The following is a 14,015-nucleotide window of genomic DNA, read 5'->3' as shown; positions in this document are numbered from 1 at the left end:
CTGGCCTGACAAAATCAAGTTGTAAGCAGGCTCCATTATCTCACACAGCATCTAAGCCATTTGTCAACACTGACTGCTACTCATTGAGATAAATACTGTGATGGCCTGTTTATTTAGTCAGAAGAAGAAAAGAGCAAATAAATAAAATTATTTATCAGCTGAGTCATTAAGCATGGAAATACATAGAAAACAAGTCTTGGGGGTTTAAAATGCAGTTAAGATATAGAAGACATCTTAGTGCAGTGTATAATTAATTAACTTGTTCACACACAGCAGGGAGGGAGTGTTTGCTTCCATTGGCAGCACGAGGTCCAAGCACAAAACCAGACTGACTCTCTTGCCCTAAACAGCAATGCTCGCACATCCAGGTGCGAGTTAGAGTACTGAAACCAAGAGCTCAAGAAATACAATCATTTCAAAAGAAGCAACCATGCTAGTGCCTGTCCCCTGGGCATTCTTCTCTCTCTTGGCACTTTCACTGCAAGGGATTAAACTCTCCACTTGAAATGCTCTCACAGTAGGACACCAGCACATCAGTACATGACCTGAGACTCAAGTCCCGGTCAGGCTTTATCCCAACTCTAGGAACTCAAGTTCACAGCAGGAACCAGCATACAGGCACACAGACTGAGAAATCTCATTCCACACACACACACGTTTTTCGCATTTGATAATGATAAGGGAAGCTCAAAGGTTTCTCTACAGCTTCAACTACAGTTCAGGGAGTGAAGCCCATGCTGCTTTCTAGGACTAGAGCTAGTGCTCCGTGGGTGCTCTCCGCTCCAGCAGCAGGCAGAAAGAGACTGGAACCGAGGTCTCTCCTCTTTTCTCACCACGACTGGGAAGGCACCAGTCTGAGGAGGAACTATGATTCACTCCTCTGCAACGATAGTACAGGAGGCGTGCAAGTGTATTCCCCAAGAAGCCCCTCAAGCAAGCCCATCTTCTGCCTGCACTTTGTAGGTGCGGGCCTACAAGGAACCCAACCTACAGCTAAAATTTGAATTGAAAGTGATGAAGGAGGAAAGGGGAACCAAGGGTAGAGTAACAGGAGTCACACTGGACCTTCCACATGCTAGGAAGAAGGTCCTTCCCCACCTCCCCACCCCCACCCCCTCCCAAAAGAAAAAGCTTCCCCCACCACTTGAGGTATTTATTACCAGGAAAACAGAAGAGGGCATGCAACCTTCAATGAAGAAGTATGCTCAAAGAAGGCAAATGACAGAAGATCACAGGTGGGTAGACTCAACAAAGTGTATTGGTTGGGGAAACAAAAAGGAAAAAATCCAACATCCAGCACAAACTGCACAAAGATTCATCAACGTTTTAGCCATACATCTAAATCTCCAACCGACCACTCACAACGTTAGTCACTGAAATAACAAAAATCTAGGCACCAAATTCAAAATATATGTCATGCTTAGAATAAAGATGATCCCCCACATTCTGAAGTTACTAAACCAAATCCTTACATTTGGTATTAAATTGCAAATTATTGTGGAGACACACACGATCTCAAAGTGTAAACCTGATTCTTTAAATTATCTTCATTATTATGAGGTTCCCAAAGCAAAAAAATGCTTTGGTATGACAGTCAAAATATCAAGGCATAAACATGTATTGTTTCTAGGACACTACTGTAATCTTTATAAATTGGATTATAACTTAGATAAATGATTGATGCTGCAAACTGCAGATAGCTGCTCAGTGCTACCGTAAACCCACTTTAAACAGCGCACTGGATGGCTGCACTGATTCAGTGCAATACAAGATCTGAAAGAAATGTATATCTGTAAGAAAGAAAAAAATGTACAATTTAAGCAGAAACATATAACACATATAGAATCAATTTTATTTCACTTAATACAATTTACAACAGAAACCAGCAGAAAATCAGAATTTGGGTTGGGTCGATAGTCTCAGAGGTAGGCCAGGTCTGGCCTCACAAGGAGTGTATGGACTTTATTAACAAGGGCTCTGTTTTAAAAAATTGAAACAGAGCGATGCAAAAGTATCCTGTTGAGCATGGTAAAATTATAAGGTAATTTCATCAAGGGACCTAATCAACTTAGGCTTTCTTCCTGTAGCTCATCTGTGTCTCTTCTTCTCTCCTTCAAAGAGATACTGAGCCAAACACCGCTTTAACTCTAGCATAAACTGGTCATCAACAAAAATTATCAGCAAAGAAGAAAACCAAAACCTACCCAAAACCACAGCAATTGTTTTGTTAAAAATTGAACAAAGAGGGTAGAAGTCATAAAGCCTGACAAAACTGCTCTACAAGAAAAATATCAGTATGTTTGAGATGTGTATCCTTTTTAATTCTGAAATCAACTTTCTGAAAATTATAATGAACTTTCCTCCAGAGAAGATTTCGCATTTAAAACCTTTCAAAAACTGAGTTTTAAACGCACAACTAATATCTGTAATGCATAGTATAATAATATGATTTCCAGCATCAGGTTATGATCTGAACAACATGTAGTCACTGGGAGAGAACCTCCAAGGCACAAACAGCAGTGAAGCACCTAATTTCTATTAAAAGTCACACGGACTAGCAACCAAATTGCCATGTATGCTTTTGAATACATCCTTCTCTGAAACTAGAACTATCGTAGCAACAATACCTTATTCCCAGAAGTCGTGTATGACTACACAGCAGTGGCTTCTCCAGACAAATGCTTGAGTCATCTCCTAATTTCTAGGACATAATGTAAACCCTTTACCTCGAGATTAAACATTTATCTAAAGGCAAAGTAACTTAAAGCATTAAATATTTATAAGCCTCCATAGCTAAATTCCTGACTAGTACCAAAATTAACAGAAATGTTGTTTGAGTAAAAACCACAGCATTTCAAGTGCCACTCCTCTAGCAAAATAGCTTTTTTGGTAGAACTGCTCAGGATGCTTCATTATTGTTATTACTGTAAAATGTCTGTCCAAATGACCACACGCTTTTTCTAATGCTGCTTCTACAGTGCCTAAAAGACCTTGTCACACGAGGAACACTCAGACTGTAACTTGATCAGGCAGAACAAAAGTCTCCAAGCAGGATGACAGGATACCCACCTCAGTACCCAGCAAAAGACGTCTGGGGACTTCTTTGTCCACCTGTAGTCTCATCTGCAAATTGCCTGAAACATACCTCTAAAAGAGGTAAAAACAGGCAGACTTTTACGTGTTTTCTGAACTAAAACATACACTTCTCTCTAATCCCAGTATAGAGGAGCTCTACTAATTTTAGATGCAAGTGGTGCAAAGCGTCATAGCTGTCAGATAGCTGGATACCTGAATCTCAGGCCAAACTGATTTAGTTTTCCAACATAATTAGGCTATGAACCCCACTTAATTGCTAATCTGTATTTATATGCATTGTAGAACACATTATTAAATACTGTAATTTCACATATTAACTATGAAACTGAAGAATGAAAACATATTTAAAAGCAAACCAAGTTCAAAAGGGCCATGTGGCTATAATCAAGAACAGATTTTGGCCTATGCTACTGAAAAGCCCATCAGAGGCCTAATCCGCCTTGTCTTACAGAAATAGTTACACTAATTGTGTAATTGCAATGTTCAGAATTTAACCCTCAATATATTTGCCTAGCATCTTCGTCCTTTCACAGATTTATTTGCAGCTACCCTCAGTTTAAAATGTACAAAATCCAAAAAGTTGATAGATTACAACAAAGTGATGTACTCATCAGGCATAATAAAATTAAGTCTGGAAACACATTAGCTTGCTTTTAATGCAGCTAAGGCCAAACTGGAATGCCCTAAAGGATGACTGATTTCAGCAGGAGTATGCCTTTTTAAAGGCTGAACTATTACTTGGGCCCCAATCTTGGGAAGACTGACTTGTGTGGGTGGATTTCTCAAGCCAGTGTATTCCCACAAAAGCACCGGAGTCTGCCTACACAGATGAACTTGTAAGATCTGGCTGTTAACATGCCCTTCAGGATTTGACCCGCAGACTGAAGTGTCTTTGTAAGCATTGTTTCACCTGTTTGAAAGCTGGGCTGACTGAAAGCATTCAGTACACGAATATTTTCACCCACTACAGAAAATCAAGGCTTTGTTAAATTAAACGGCTTTAATGATGTTTTACAGGAAACATTTCAGGCATGCAGCAATAAGCTGTATTCATATTTGACATTTACGAAACTTTATGCTTTTAAGCCTGAACTTACAAAATACTTGCACTTAACTTCAAGCACGTCAATAAGCCCATTTTTATTTTACAAAGCACTTAATTCCAAGTACATGCTGAAGTTTTAGCAAAATGATGGAATAAATTCCTCAAATCAGGCATGTCTTAAATAGCGTAGAGGAAAAAAAGAATGCATAATCTGGTTTTCAAGCGAGGTATCACTAGAGATTAGCAAACTAGATCACAGCAAACAATTAGAAACACCTCAACCAAAAACGTAAACTGAGCCAAAACAAGCCTTTTAACACGATGACTGGAGTTTATTTCCTCCTCTCCACCACCACCAAACACACCACCACCCCCACCACCACCCCCAATACTTCACCACCTCCTGGTATGGGCCATAAAAAGGGAATTATGGAATACTTCTGTGAGCTCTATTTAAAAGATGCTGCTGACTCAATGGGAATTGAGAAGTACCAGAAAAGCAACGAAACAGACCTTTGATCTCTGCCCCAATTCACATACCACAGATACTTGAATCGATGGCCAAATTCTGCCCGCCTTAGTCATCCAAACAGGTATCTCTGAAAGCCATGGAGACAAAACTACAGTTTATGTATACCATCAAACTCAGCTTCAGAAACTGCTGCCCAAACCTTGAGGCCTTTAAACAGACAAAAATTAAGACCTCTTCAACTTGGATCAAGTGAAGTGCTCACGCAAGTCAAATCAGCAAGATCTGGTTCATATTTAGGATAAAATGCACTAAAAAAAACCCCAAACATCTCCACACAATTTTAAAGTGAGAACTTTCTGCTTAAAAAGAAGGAACATTGAAACAGTAAAATTGTGGGGTTTACATTTTTACATGGCCCAAGGAGTCTATTAATTTTGTCTGACTTCACAAAAGTGCTATTACATTTCAGTCCCTAATTGAAGGCACTCTCTGTTGGCTAAAATCCTTCATTCCCAGGAGGCTAACCTGCTGTAGGAAATGTGCTAGAACTGGGGAAACAACGGTGTTGTCATCCTGTAGACTTGCACAGTGGCAAAGAAAGGATTAGGAGACATGCAGCCAGATAATCCACACCTACCCTCTACTAGTCAGCAAAAAAACCTGTCCTATTTGGACAAAAAAGTTATCAATTCCAAGGCTAGATACTACCAGCACCTGAGAGGCGGTGGAAGAAAACCATCCAAGGTGGAAATTCCTTACACTCCCTGCAAAACCAAAACCTGTATGCCACCAGTTTTTGTTATGCCGAAGGAGAAGGAAAATAAGTTAAAAGCACCTTATCAATTACTCACTCCAGTATTTCTTTCCAAGGAAGGCCTGAAGCAGGAGATCTGATTAGTTCACAGCCAAGAGCCCAGAAGAGCAAAATTTCTGCAGGCTGTGAGTTCAGGCCCCTGAGTTCAGAGCATACAAGGAAATTCAAATTCCATAGCCAGGAGTGTCTGCCACGGCCCATCCTGTCTTTGCTCTGTGAAGCCATCTCTGAAGAACATCATCCCTGGAGTAAGTCTGATACAAAACACATTTAGGAGCCTCCAAAATCCCAAAATGCAGCAGCTTTATTTTCAAATTGTATAAAAGCCATTCTGAACAAATGGCCCCTTCCTGAAGTCAGCTCAAAGGAGCTGCATGACAGGCATCTACGTTTTTTTTTAATCTTAACCCAAAAACTCTACACAAGCAATGTCAGAACAGCTTCACTTGATGCTACCCTCAATCATTAGAACAAATTACATTACCTCTGAACCCTACACAGGCAACAAAATGCATCAGATGACCTGCTAGCTCCCGCCCATCTCCAATGCCTTTGTTCTTAGAATACAGAAACAGAACTGTTTGCCGTGCTTCAGCTGGATGTGTAGTATTACAGATCTTTGTAAAGCAAGAGAAAAATGCCAATAGCAAAACAGAACGTGCCAAAGTTTAAATAACCCAACCTGAGTTTTGCTATTCCCAGTCCCAGACTTGCCCCTCCTTCCTTCAGCAACAGAGGCTATGCAGCAAGCCCTAAGGAAGCAGTAACCAGGCACCCAACCCAAAGAAAAGGTTTACGTGATGACTAAATTGTTGTTAGTGATAGGAAAGGTAAGTCCCTGAACCGCAAGGCTATATTCTTTGTGGGCCGTCATGTCAAGTTGACTTTTCTAATAGATCTGTTTCCTATAGAGCCAAAATCTACAGCATTGAAAGGTCTGTGCGGGCCAAATAACCCTATATATTTTAAACTTTTATAGCTTACAGGATTTTAAGACCATTCTTGAATAACTGCAATATATTCAACACTTAACTCTAAGAATCAGCTCTTTTTCAGAGACAGCAATCATGCGGTCATTAACAGATGTGTCCATTTCAGTAATGATGTCAAAGGGAGGCAACTTTGTTACATAATCATTCAAAAACTTGCTGAAAAAGGAGGTTGTTGCAATTGACATTTAAATGAATGTTGACCACCTGAACTGAAAAATTCAAAAAAAGTTTTACCTGAAGTGAACTATACCACTTCAGAGGGATTATAAACGTAAGTCTTGATTCTTAGTGCATCGCTTAAGATTTATACCAGGGTAAATCTAATTAATGCACTCCACTTAAAGCTTAAAATGGTGATTTTCAAATATTTAATACTGAAATAATGTTGGTATGGAACAATGCTTAGGTACGCCACCTGATAGAGATGGTATTTAGTATTTTAAAAATTAAACGTATATTAAATACTATCAGACATTTTCTTATTTATCAAGGAGGCTGCAGATAACAATAATTGTATTATTTTTTTGTTCCCAGGCAACGGCGAGATAACTTACAAAGCAGCAAGACTAAATTTTTAAGTTCTTTAAAACCTCCTAGAGAACTCAAATATACTTTTTGAGATGAAGTTGAATTGTTAGTTATATTAACAAATATTTGTCCAAGTTCTCATCCTCCTATTCAGTCACAAACAAGATGTGAAATATGTCAAACACTTCAGATAAAATATATGGAGCATTGTATTGCCATTATCACAGTAAAAGCTTTGCCTTTGAATTCTTAGAGGTGCTACTAACAAAGAAGCATTTTTTTCCCCCTGAATAAGTAGCCTGATTCAACATGATTTCTAAATCACCTGAAATAACATGACTCTTTTTTTCCTCCACCAAAATACTTTAGAAATACTGCAGAAGAATTACTCCACGAATCAAGAACAAAAATATGACAGCCAGCAACTGAGCTGATCAGGAGTCAGGAAAAAACACTCTCTTCTCCCATAGCAAACAGCTCTTCTGTGCTGTCTCAGATTTAGCAAACAGTTGCCTAATTATTTACTGTCACAGCCAGAGACATGGCCTGCAGGCAGAATTTGGAGATGTACAAATATTCTGGTTTCAACTTCTAAAGCAACAAGGTACTTGGTATTGCAAGGTCTTCAAGATCTGCAGCCTACTTTGGCTGCGGAAACGGATGGAGAGCAAAAATCTCACTTTTCCACATTTAAAAAGGACTGTTTTTCTCTTCCTAAATCAAACCACCCAAACGTCTTAATGATGCAGCATCATACGATCCCAAGCCTTCCAAGACAGGCAATGGATTTCGTACAGCTGACTCTGCTAGTTACAGTACTCAACAGCTGGGGCATAGATAATTTGGCACCCTGAAAAACGCCCTAGATGAATACAAGAGCGTTCTGCAGAACGCAAAAAGGAAAAGAAAAAGAAAAGGATTATTAGCATTAAAATTATGGATTAGAGCTGGTCTTAAAAATATAAAGTCAACACGGTTTGCATTTGATTAAGAAAATTACTAGAGGCGGTGTTTACAGAACCGAGAGATTCAGAGAAATGGCACTCCCTCTTCAAAGCCTATATTGTAGCAATTCTTTTCTGATTAGATCAGCTCCCATTGCAAGTCATCAGAACAACAATCGCTGTAGTGAAGTCATACTACTGGGACTCGGATGGGAAATCATGACCGGCTTGGAAACACATTTTAAAAAATGATGTGTTTTCCAGGTTTCCAATATATCTTAATTAAAACAAGTCCGAATCTTTACCTTTGCTCCCAATAGCTGAATAAAGCATACCTCAAGCAGCAAAACACAGCAGACCAATATTGTGAATATTACACTAAAAACCAAGACAACAGGAACTAGGTCCTTCCAAATAATATCATAATTTGCCTGTCACTGATAACAGCAGTGGACGTGATGCTACTCCCACAGTGCAATATACCGAAATATTTCTACAATGTGCTAATTTCCATAGATATGTGAATTAGTTTTAGGAGGTTATTTTAATTAAAATCCCTTTGATCCCCAACACTTAAAAAACAGTCTTTTCAGTCCTTATGCCAATAAAACTCTCAATGCAATAGGGGAAATTAGGCCTAATATGTTTCCCAGGTTTTTAAGCAAGTAGACAAACTGGTATAGGAATTAACTTTATTAAACCTAACTCTAGCACCAAATCAAAGGTAATCTAAAGCAGAATAGCTGCGCTTTGGATTAGAACCAGAACAGAAGAACAAGTCTTCTCAGTATTTTCTTTATTTAGAGAGTAAGCAGTCTACTTGCTTTAAAATTTTGCAAATATCAGTTCAGCTACAGATAAAGTAATTGTTGCCTTAAAAAAAACAGGAGAGAATGGACTAAAAATGTGCTTTTGAACATGATCTGTTATCTCTCCTTGTTTCTCAACTAAAACACACCAACGCATTTCAGTACAGAAACAGCGCACATGCTCCATGGCTGCATTGACACAATGGGCAACAGACACAAAGGAGTCATTAATCAAGACTGTTAATGACACATGAAATCACAACTGACACAGGTATAAAGTAGACTCGGACCTGACAAGTTCTCATGTCAAAATAGAAAAATTATTTTTCAAAATATTACCACTAACAACCCCGATTACATAAAATCGACTACCGGTACCTTCAAATCAAGCTGTCTTAAACTATGCCACTCCCATTCCCATCAGCGGAAACCATTTAACCAAAATCTTTAGAATTGACTAGAAACATACAGCTGAAAACCTGTAATCCTTCAAAATAAAAATTTCAGATATAAGATCTAGCCTGTCTTTTCCCCAGACATTATAAAAGGACTCAGCGCTGCTAATGCCAGCATATGGTGGTAAAAAATATTTCTGAAGATTCAATGTCAACAGTTAACTCCATCACTTTCACACTTGAATTAAAATCAGACCTGTAACACGTTTGATACGCATTATTCAGATTTAGCATTAGCGAACGCACTGAAAAACAGTACCGAACCGTGTCTCCCAAACCATCTCTTCCAACCCGATGAATTTAAGACAGCAATGTCATTTGCATTTCCAGCAAGATAAATTTAGCTGTATGCATCTTTGTTATGATAAACGCCTTTTTCCTCAGTTTGCTGGATTCACTGAAAACACTCAGGTGCTACAGGAACTACGATCCTTATTTGCCCGATCACCAAAAAAAAAAAAAACCCAAAACAAAACAAACAAAAAACCCCCACCCGAAATAAAAAGGTCAAAATAAACGGAAACCTTAAATACAAAGGCACATCAAGACGTAAATCACCGTGTCCGCATTTCACGCACCAGAGCGAGCGTTTCACCGCTGGCGAGGGACAGGCGGCGGGGGATTTACCTCAGGAGCCGCCACGGCCGCCCGGCCCCCCCCACCCCGGCAGCGGCCGCGCAGGGCTCGGGGCCGCCGGCCGGCCCCGGCCCCCCCGGGCCGGCGGGGATGGTCGCACCTGGCCGGAGCATGTCCCGCCCGGGGCGGCCCCGCCGCGGGGAGGGCAGCCCTACCTTTGTATCTCTCCAAGACGTCCTCGTACGCTTGCAGGTACTCCTGCTCCTCGGCGTAGAGGTACGCGCCGGGCGAAAGGTATCCGGCCATGGCCGGGTCGGGGGGGCTATCCCTGCCCGCTTCCCTGCGCGGCTCCGGGCAGCCGGCAGCCCCGGGGACGGCACAAGAAGCAGCCCAACGGCTAGCGGCAGGGAGGGAGGGACGGCGGGGGGAGGGCGCTGCCAGCCCGGCCGGGGAAACGCCCCCGCCGGCCGCTCGGGTTTCGGTAGCCGCCCCTCGCAGCGCGGAGGGGGGCGGCCCCAGACCGGCGGCCGCCGCCGCCGCCACCTCCCCGCCGCAGCCCGGCGGTTCCAGCCCCATCGCCGAGGCACCGCCTGCGGGGCCGGCGAGCTCTGCCGCCGCCGTTCGGGCCCTGAACCGCCTCCCGCCCCCCATGTTTCTGCCCCGGCCCCACTCCGGGACCGGGAGGGCGGCGGCCGGCGGGGCGGGGACACGACACCCGCGGCGCGCAGGGGGCGGGCGAGGGCACCGTCACCCTGCGGCGCTGGCGCTGCGGGACCGCAGCACGGCGGAACGTCGCCGGGCTGGGGTAGGAAGTGTGCTGCGGGCAGGGCCCCGCCGCGGGTGGCCCCGGTGCGGAAGGGACCCCCCGCTGCCCGGCGGGGCGGGGTGGGCCGGGGCGGGGCGGGGCGGGAGCGGCCCCGGCGCAGGTGTCAGCGCCCGCCCCCGGCCGCCTCCCCGCCGCGCCTGCGCTCCGCCGGCCGCCACCGCCTCCCGGCCCGACCCCAGCAACCCGCACCCTGGCTCCCGGGGGCGGCCGAGCCGGCCCCGCGCCCCCAGCCCCACCTCCCGCGGCTGGCGAGAGCCCAGCCCTGCAGGGCACCACGTCCCCCGCTGCCCCCGACAGCGCCGTCACGATCCGCTACCCGGGGAAATGGTGACCCGGGAGGGGACCCGCGGAAGCACGCACAAAGGGGGGCGGGGGGTACAGCGGTGTCCCCGGGGAGCACCGAGGACCGCTGCATCTTCTTGGGGAGTCACGTACAAGGCGGTTTCCAGCTTTCGCCGGGGAGAAGCAAAACCTGCGCCCTATTTTCGACATCGCTTGCCGCCGCGCCTCCGGTGCACCGGGCGGCTCCATCCCGGTCTCTGTTCCCCCCTCCCCGGAGCGCAGCCCCGGCCCCACACGGACAAAGACCGGCGCCTCGCCCCGCCGAGCAGCACCGGCCGCCTCTGCCGCGGCCTCTCCCCGCGCTGCGGCCGGCCCGGCGCCGCTCCCGCCCCGGGAGGCGGCTGCTGCTCCCCCGGAACGCCGGCACCCGCTAAATGGCTAACGGGCCCCCCCCCACCCCCGCCGCCGCTACCGCCTTTTCCCGTGAAAGTTTAATGGGCGCACCGGCGCCTGTTTCGGCTTCCTTTCGCACAGACATCAATTCACCCACCCGCAAAAAGGGCTTAGTCACCGCCTTCGGGAAAGCAAAGGCACGGGGGTCCCCCCGCCCTCCCCGGCCCCGTCCGCCCCCGCCGCCCCTTACCGGCGATGCGCAGCACGGCCCTCTCGGCGGGGTCCAGCACGGAGCCGCCCTGGATCTTCCGCTTGGACCGCTCGTGTTTGGGCAGGTTCCAGGGCAGGGTGTCCCCCGGCGCCGGCGACACCGTCCCCGACCTCTGGCTGAAGTCTTCCTCGTCGGAGAAATCGGCGGAGGACGACATGGAGCATCGGTAGGACGCGTTGCCGGAGCTCTGCACGGGGAGACAGACAGACAGGGAGGGAGCGTGGGCAGCGGCTCGGGACGCGGGTCCCCGCTAGGACCGGCGAGTACCCGCCCCGCGTGGCGTGGGAACAGCATCTCACGGGGAAAGAGGAGGGTAGGGGCGACGGACGCCGCTCACCATTGCCGTGAATTTAGGGGGGAAAGGGGGTGCGCGCGCGGAGCGGCGAGGGCGATCCCCCAAAAACCAGCCGGTCTCTAGCGGGAACGCATTTGGAGGGGTGTGTGGGGAGAGCCGTGGCCTGCGGCTGGGAAGCGGCTCGCAAACGAGCCTCCCGCTCCTCCAACAATAATCCCGGCAGCCGCGACAACAAGCGAATAATAATAAAAAAAAAAAAAAACCACCCAGACCCAACCTTCCGGGCTACAAATCGATAGGGTTTGGCTCCCCCGCCAGGACGAGGGGAAGATGTGCCGTCACCGAGCTGCTGGTGAAATCGGTCACGTCAATGGGCCCGTGGGGAGGACCCACGCCCGCGGGCAGCCCCGCGCCGGGCCGGGCCCCGCTCTGCCCGGGAGGGCGGGCGCGGGGGGCCGCCGGGCCTCGGAGCAGCCCCGCCGGGTGGCCGGGCACGACAGGCGCCTCTCGGTCACCCTCTGCCGAGGCGGCTTCGGCAAACAGCCGGCTGGGCCCTGCTCAGGGACTGTAATGCGCGTTCGGACCTCCAGCTACCCAAAAAAGAGCCTCTCCAGAAACGCGAATACGCACTGATGCAGTGCAGGGACGGGGCTGCTGCCATTTCTGGCTTCCCTGTTCAGGGTGAAACGGGAAACGGAGACGTCCGAACGGCAACCTTTCAACACCGTGTTGAGCATTATACCCGTTATACACGGGTTACCAGGGCACGATGGGGCGCAAGGGGCTATTTCTCTTCCTCCGCGTTTTCTGATTGGAGAGAGTGGTGCGTTCTCCAGGGCACCTGATTAGAAAATGATGGGTTTGTTTTGTGATTTCATGTGGGAGCTACTGTGACGGCCTTTCAAAAGGGTAACCCGATGCTTATCCAGGTCTGATGTTCATTTTTAGGGGTATGCTGTTCCCAACTTGGAGAGGTGTAGTATACTTTGTTTTGCAGAGACAGCCCTCATTCTGCCCATCTAGATCCTTTTATACTAAAGCTGCTATTATTTTAGGTTTGTCTTGTAGCCTTTTTTTTTTTTTTCTATTGACAAGCTTAAAATGTACTTTTACTTACAGAATAAATTTGTACTGTGGCTGGTCTGATAAAATTTATTGTTGCTATCTGCAGCTTTTTGCTGTCAGTTCTCATGGAGTGGACAAGTGAATTGTTATTATTACATTGGGGGGTATTTTACCCATTTTAAAACTCAAAACCTGCATAATGCAGAGTAACAACATAATGCACTCTCTGCTACACATAACACTGCCGATAACATACAGCTAAATAATCCGATAAATAAGAGGGGATCTCTTATTAGTGGTTGCTCTTCCTGACCTCCTTCGCTTCTATCCCAATCCTCTTTTCTCCTACAGTACTTCATGGTGAAGATTGAAAGGGGAGAAAGGGAAGGAATGAATACATAAAACCAATTAACAGAATTCTTCTTCACGGTATTGCGATGTGGAGAGAGCAAGATAAGTGCGGAAGAACAGAAACATGAGATGTCTGATCCCAGCTCTGATTGCCTTCATAATTAGTTCTAGTGCCGGGAATATTTTGCTGCCAGTTCATATAATAAGCTAAAACTCTCTGTAGGATCTCGTAAAGCAGGATGGACACACAGTTGTCTTCCCGATGGGAGCTGGAAGAGCACAGCTTGCCGCAGGGTATAGAGGGCACTCTGCTGCACCGGGTGGGGCCTACTGGGCCCCTGATGTGCTTAGTCAGGGATTAGGTTTCTTGTGGCCTGTCCTTAGCTCCAGATTTTGCCATAAAAGAGAAAGTGTTCCCTTTAATCCCAGCTCTGAACATCTTCTTTGGGCCTGCATCTTCTATTGGCTGCTCAGCAACCCTCAATATCTTTGGATCACACAGACCCATGGAAACAGATTTTGCCTTTCAGTTTCTTCACCTTCTTAATTTCTAGTTTATAATGTGAAAATTAGAAAGAGCCCAGTCATGGTGTTGTGAGGGTGCTATAAAGATAGTTTTTTAGCATTTGTGTAGCAGCTTGAAATATGCAAGGACAAAGTACAATAGCAGTTGTTACTGAAGCTTTGAAGAAAGATCTCTCAATGCTCAGATTTATCTTTGAAAGTACGCTAGAATTTTTATCCAGTAGGATTTCCTTTTCTCAGAAGAGGCCTTAATAACCCATTGTTATTTTTTATAAT

General features: G+C 46.0%; 1 protein-coding gene across 5 annotated transcripts in view; it reads right to left on the bottom strand.

Annotated features, from left to right (window-relative positions):
- DST (dystonin) overlaps positions 1 to 14,015 on the bottom strand; it is a 316,491-nt gene that overhangs the window by 268,046 nt on the left and 34,430 nt on the right. For 2 of the 5 annotated variants that reach the window (XM_064447869.1, XM_064447870.1), the window contains exon 1: positions 9,947 to 10,096. In XM_064447869.1, the coding sequence (XP_064303939.1) occupies positions 9,947 to 10,037 (91 nt within the window). In that variant the 5' untranslated portion in view covers positions 10,038 to 10,096. Of the gene's footprint in view, positions 1 to 9,946; positions 10,099 to 11,482; positions 11,691 to 14,015 lie in introns of those variants that run through there. The other 3 variants (XM_064447871.1, XM_064447868.1, XM_064447872.1) reach the window with 3 other exon arrangements.

This window comes from Phalacrocorax carbo, chromosome 3, assembly GCF_963921805.1.
Source record: "Phalacrocorax carbo chromosome 3, bPhaCar2.1, whole genome shotgun sequence".
NCBI classification, from domain to species: domain Eukaryota; kingdom Metazoa; phylum Chordata; class Aves; order Suliformes; family Phalacrocoracidae; genus Phalacrocorax; species Phalacrocorax carbo.
The sequence above is the reverse complement of the archived record's forward strand: the minus strand, read 5'-3'. Positions and strand labels throughout refer to the sequence as shown.